The sequence below is a fragment of the Melampsora larici-populina genome (genome assembly GCF_000204055.1).
Source record: "Melampsora larici-populina 98AG31 unplaced genomic scaffold MELLAscaffold_165, whole genome shotgun sequence".
Taxonomy (NCBI): domain Eukaryota; kingdom Fungi; phylum Basidiomycota; class Pucciniomycetes; order Pucciniales; family Melampsoraceae; genus Melampsora; species Melampsora laricis-populina.
Window position 1 is genome coordinate 1 of NW_006768928.1, and position 5,653 is coordinate 5,653.

Here is a 5,653-nt window from a genome sequence, read left to right on the forward strand (position 1 = left end):
AGGGCTCAAAGGGGGGCCCCCAGACGGCAGTGCCATCTTCACTGGCGCGCTACGGGACGGCTGGCGCGGCATTTTGTTTAATTTTGAATTTCTGATTGCCACTCCGGATTTTCAACATCACACCACACCACACCATGCCGTTTGCACCACCACACAACTCACTGTTTGCTTGTCATCACCAGCTACCACGATAACCACCACCAAGTCCATTTCAACCATCACTACCCACCACTGACCTTTTTTTTAATTCAACACTTATTTTTTCTTCAAAACTATAATTCACTCAATCAAATTAATCAATATCATTAGATCAACCTTGAAATCCACTTAGAAGCATGGTACAAATAAATGAAATACAGGATGAAGTTCTTGGCCCAATCCTTCTTGGCTACTGCGAGGAAGGTATCACCCAGGCTACAATGGTCACTGGCCTTTCTTACAATCACAATATTGAGACAACTTTGCAAACCCTGCAGCGTATTCTCAAGAACTTTGACCTCCCCACCACTTGAGAATCAATGACTCAGGAGCAGAAGGAACAAGCTTACCCTCTACTGCAACAATACTACACCATTGGCATGACACGTCTAGAAGCCATGTGTGCAATTAATAATACATACAACATTCCTATCAATATGTATAACATTCAAACAATGTCAAAAGACTTGGGTATCAATTGGCGAGGTGATCATGTTCAACAAGGCCGTGTGACGGTGGATCAGGTGGTAGATTTATTACTGGAAGCAATTGAAGGTGAAGATCGGAATGCAGGATATCAAACTATGCAGCAAAACCTTGCAGTTAATCACCACATCAAGATCAATTGTGACACAGTCTATAAGTTGATGCGTGTAATTCACCCCGAAGGAATGGAACTTCACTGCCGTGGTGTTCTCAAGCGGCGGATCTTTCATGTTCCAGGCCCCAATCATGTGTGCGCTAGTGATGGGCACGATAAACTGAAGCCATATGGGATATGTATTTATGGTTTTATTGATACATGGTCAAGGAAGGTTTTGAGTCTTCGAGTTGGGAGAAAAAACAACAACCCACAAGTAGTTGGTCTATACTTTCTAGAGCTTGTTTCTGCTGTTGGAGGATTTCCAGTCAAAACTTCAACCGATCATGGAACCAAGACTGGTGATATGGCTACATTCCAAGCTTTGTTTACACACATTTACGCTGGTGAAAGTGTTGAAGACACATTGAACCATCACCACTACACCACTTCTACTCACAATCAGAAGATAGAGTCACTTTGGTCACAGCTAATGCGCGCAAAGAATACAACTCTCTGCGATGATATCAAACTGGCTATTGATACTGGGATGTATAATCCAAAGGACCCACTTCAGAAGTCAGTTTTTTACACTGAATTCAGCCTTTTTCTTTTGGGGTTCTTTGCTAACATGAATGTGATTTCAAATTTTGTGCGTAGGGCTTTGTTTTTACACCTCTGGATACCTTTAGTTCAACGTGTGATGAATTCATTCATGGAAAGGAAGAAAACATACCAGACTCGCAAAAACCCAAATTCACACCTCCCAACTGGAGTGGCACCCAATACATGTTATTATTCTTCTGAAAATTATGATGGGACTCAGGGACTTCATCCTGTACCCCTGGAGGCACTTGATCAAATGATAAATGATCAATATCCAGAGCGTGCAGATCTTTTGCGGGTATCTCCTCCTCAGTTGTCCCGGCAAGTTTGCATTTTAATCCAACGGTTAGGAGTTCAAGAAGCCAATATCACTGTCAACAATGTATGGAAAGTTTTTGAACGGTTGTTACCCTTTTTGAGACTCATTGAGGTAGACTTTGATTTAGAGGGGTTTTATGAAGATGAAGACGAGCAATCTCACACTTGATTTCATAAAAATGCATAGAATAATCTCCAATTTTATTCCAACAAAAAAAAATAGATGAATAGACAAGACCTTCACAATGGTAAATAAGATTCTTTTCAAACTTGTTCCTTTCATTTATTTACGGTACTCAAAGTTGAAAGGTAGAATCTACCTTTTTCTGAAACCTAAATAGTTAGGTTTCCAAAAACTAGGCACAGCCGGGAAAAGTGAGATTCACGCTGTCTAGTGGCTGCAAATCCCGCTGCCGGCTGCCTATGAACTTCAACCTTATTTCTTGCCGACGTCGAGCCCCAATCTACCTCCACTTCCAATGTGCGTAAATCCCTGCATGAACTCAACAAACCCCACAACCACTTCACCCATGTCTCAACCAGCAACTAACCCGCGTGGCAGCCAAAAAGCTAAAGGGAAACCCTCTGAATCAACTACCATCACCCCAACTCCTCCTAAGAGAAATCAGATGTCGTGGTTGAAAGACTTGAACACTGAAGGCAAGTCAGCTCTTGACTTGATAGCTGAATGGCTGGCTTTCACCTGGGGTGATCAAGAGTCCACATCCGACGCGATCTGGATGTGTATGGAGTCAAGTGATCTCATCTCGACAAATTATTCTGTTTTTCGCTTGGTAAACCTTTCCAAGAAGGAATGCACCGAGAGATGTGCTAAGTACTTGCATGCGCATGGCTTTGTCATCCCAGATTGGAAGGGATGTAAACAAAAGGTTAGCTGTTCCTCTCACATCCAATATTTCCTTTGGTGAAAAGACTTCTAACGTGTTTCTTTTAAATTTGGCTCTAAGATTGAGCAGTTAGAATCAAAGTTCCGTGCAGCAAAGAATTGGCACAAGGCCACTGGTGCTGGGGTCATGGAGACAGCTGAAGACAAGATTGCCGCGCTCCGAGCTAATAATGATGTTCAGATTGATATTGAGGAGGAGGAGGCAATCAAGGCATCCGCTGCGAAAACTACAAAGGGTTAGTCCAATCATCTCATTCCTGTCTGATGTTGATTTATGTACTGACCTGATGTTGCTACAGATCTGTTGGATAGGTTATGCCCCTATTATGAATCCCTTGTCCCCATAATGGGTGAGCGTGTAGGCAATCAACCCTTGTACACGGCCAAATCCTCTGCAAGAGCCAGCCAAATCAATATTGCGACTCAAAACACCGCAACTCAAGAGTCACCAATTGTTAATAAAACCCAATCATCCCGTTACACTGTCTGGGAACCGAGTGAATTTCTTCAGCCGGATGACCTCTACGATCCAGATGCCAACGAAGACGACGACTTGCCACTTCCAGGTGATTTGGTTGACCCGATCAAACCTTTACCCCATATCCAATCTGTATCTAACTCACAAAGAAAAAGTTGCCGACTTAACCCACCTGCTATTTGTGATCCAATCCCTAAAGATACACCAAGACGCGCTTCAGGTAATGCGACCCTTTTGAACAATATACAATCTTCTCTACCGACTCAATCCGACTTCAAAGAACTGAACAAGAAAAGTTGCCGACTTAACCCACCTGCTATTTGTGATCCAATCCCTAAAGATACACCAAGACGCGCTTCAGTACTGTGATGGGGATGATCTGAACAATATACAATCTTCTCTACCGACTCAATCCGACTTCAAAGAACTGAATCAACACCACAAAAGTTCAAACGATAACACCCGAATCATGGTTCAACAAGCTGCTGATGCTACTAATACTGTGATGGGGATGATCAGCTCAAGATTTGGTTTTCAAATGCCCAAAGACACTCAAAAACAATCTGTCGATGAGGATGAAGATCCTGAAGCTGTTGCCACCAAAAAAACCAAGCAGGCCAAACAAGACGAACTCAATCTACTCAAGTTGGATCGCGAGTTAGCACAGGAGCAAAAGGCTTTGGAGCTTGACAAGTCCGGCTCGGGGATGTCAAAACTTCAATTAGGCCGAGAGATGGTGGAGATGATAGCAAAGCTAACTTCAGCAACAGTTCCTCATGAGGAAGCTAAAAAGATGGCTCAAGAATTCCTTCAAGTTTTATAGCAAACCTTTCCTTTTTAAAACAAGGCTTTTGATTTTGGTTCTTTCTTTGATTGGTCTCTTATCTTTTCATGATAACCAAAAAAACATCAAAAAAACAAAAAATTCTTGCTTTGATTCTTATTTTTTATTCTTGATAACCAAATAAAATGGCAAAAAAACTTGTTCACCTTTTCCTATCTCAATTCACAATTCCCTGCTCCTTTTCTATCTCGATAGAAACCGTTGAATCCCCTAAATATATAGTCGCATCCTATCATGCTGTGTTGAGCGTTTAAGAAATGAATCATGCATGGAAGTGAATCAAATCATTTGTTCCATTCATCTCTTGCATCCTTGAAATGGGTCAAGTGAGCTATGACGAAATCGAGTGATTACTTTCGGACTGCCTTTTCCGTGATTCATATCAAACGAGTCAAATAGAGGATTAGATTTGAATCGGTTCAAATCAAAATAATCACTCCTAGATTTGAATCGATTCAAATCAAGAGAACAACTCCTTTAGTCTTAAAAGGTCTTGAATTGATTCAAATGACTCAATCAAATCAACTGAATGTAAATAAAAGTTGATCTCATCAATTTCAAGACCTGGACTATATCAGAGTTGATATCTCATATTTAAAAGCATCTAACAAAATCACCTAATCTTGGTATCTCAAAGGTATAAATGATCTGATTACATTGATCGACCTCAACTACAGTGCGGAATTTGAGGTACAAGAGTATTCATATCAATGCCCTTCCTGAGTACGTCTGAACTCGCACAGTAGAGTATTACGTCTGGAATATGCAGCTGTGTGTTCTTCTTCCAACGGTTCTTCTTCCCCTTGTCCAAAAGCTTTGGGAATTCGTTCTTCAGGCTCCGGAACCCAAACATCCCTCTGCTGGATTGAAAAGTTGTGTAAGATGCAGCAGACGTCGATCCAGTCAACAGCCTGTTTTGCTGAGGCAGCGTCCTTGATGAAGACACACAAGTCTTGCAAAGACTGAAATCGCAACTTGAGTTGCCCGTTTCCGTGCTACAACCCTGATTTCGCTGAGTGACTTGTTGAATAGCTTCTTTATTGGTTCCAATGATTGTCATCAAGGGCTTTTAAAGGTTGGAATCAGGTTTTTTGTGCAGGTGTAACCAGAGTCTGCCAAGATATATTCGTTTTCACTAAAAAAATCTTTGGGATGTTGTGAAATCTATCAAGAGGAACCAATTTGTATCCTTGTTTGTAACTATTGAATGAGACAAATCTACCTCGGTGTGTGAGAATATGCGCTGGTCATGTGAACTACCACACCAGCCATGCAAACTATATATGATGCGGGCTTGATGATCACAAATTAATAATGAGTTGAGGGCGTAGGTGTGCTTCCGAGTCCAGAAATCTTCTGGGTTGATTGTCGGAGCACGGCTGAGAGGGATGAGGGTACCATCGATAAATCCAACCCAGTCTTTGAAGAATGATTTCCGTCCGATTTGCTGTTTGATGTGAGTTCGCTCTTCTTGATTAGGCCAGTAAAGGTAGTCATCCTTCAACTTCAAGATTGCCTCAAAACAACGTCTTGTGAAATTATGAACAGAGCCCTCTATGTACATACAAACAAAAACAGTCAGTAAGATTTCGAGATCTGATATCACGCTGACCTACCACTCATTGCAAACATTTGACCTATCATATACCCACTGCCGCCATTTCCACTAAGTCCCAGTTGACATAAGGTCAGTAATAGTTGCCATTGAACAGGTGATTGAGG

The 5,653-nt window shown here is 41.7% G+C and overlaps 1 protein-coding gene across 1 annotated transcript; it reads left to right on the forward strand.

Annotated features, from left to right (window-relative positions):
* Window positions 1-2,736: 2,736 nt before the first annotated feature.
* Window positions 2,737-3,910, forward strand: MELLADRAFT_85868 (uncharacterized protein; the record flags this gene model as incomplete). Its single annotated transcript, XM_007419349.1, has 3 exons — window positions 2,737-2,845; window positions 2,972-3,307; window positions 3,384-3,910. 3 exons carry the CDS (start codon window positions 2,737-2,739, stop codon window positions 3,908-3,910), a joined length of 972 nt encoding a protein of 323 aa, XP_007419411.1.
* Between the last annotated feature and the right edge of the window lie 1,743 nt (window positions 3,911-5,653).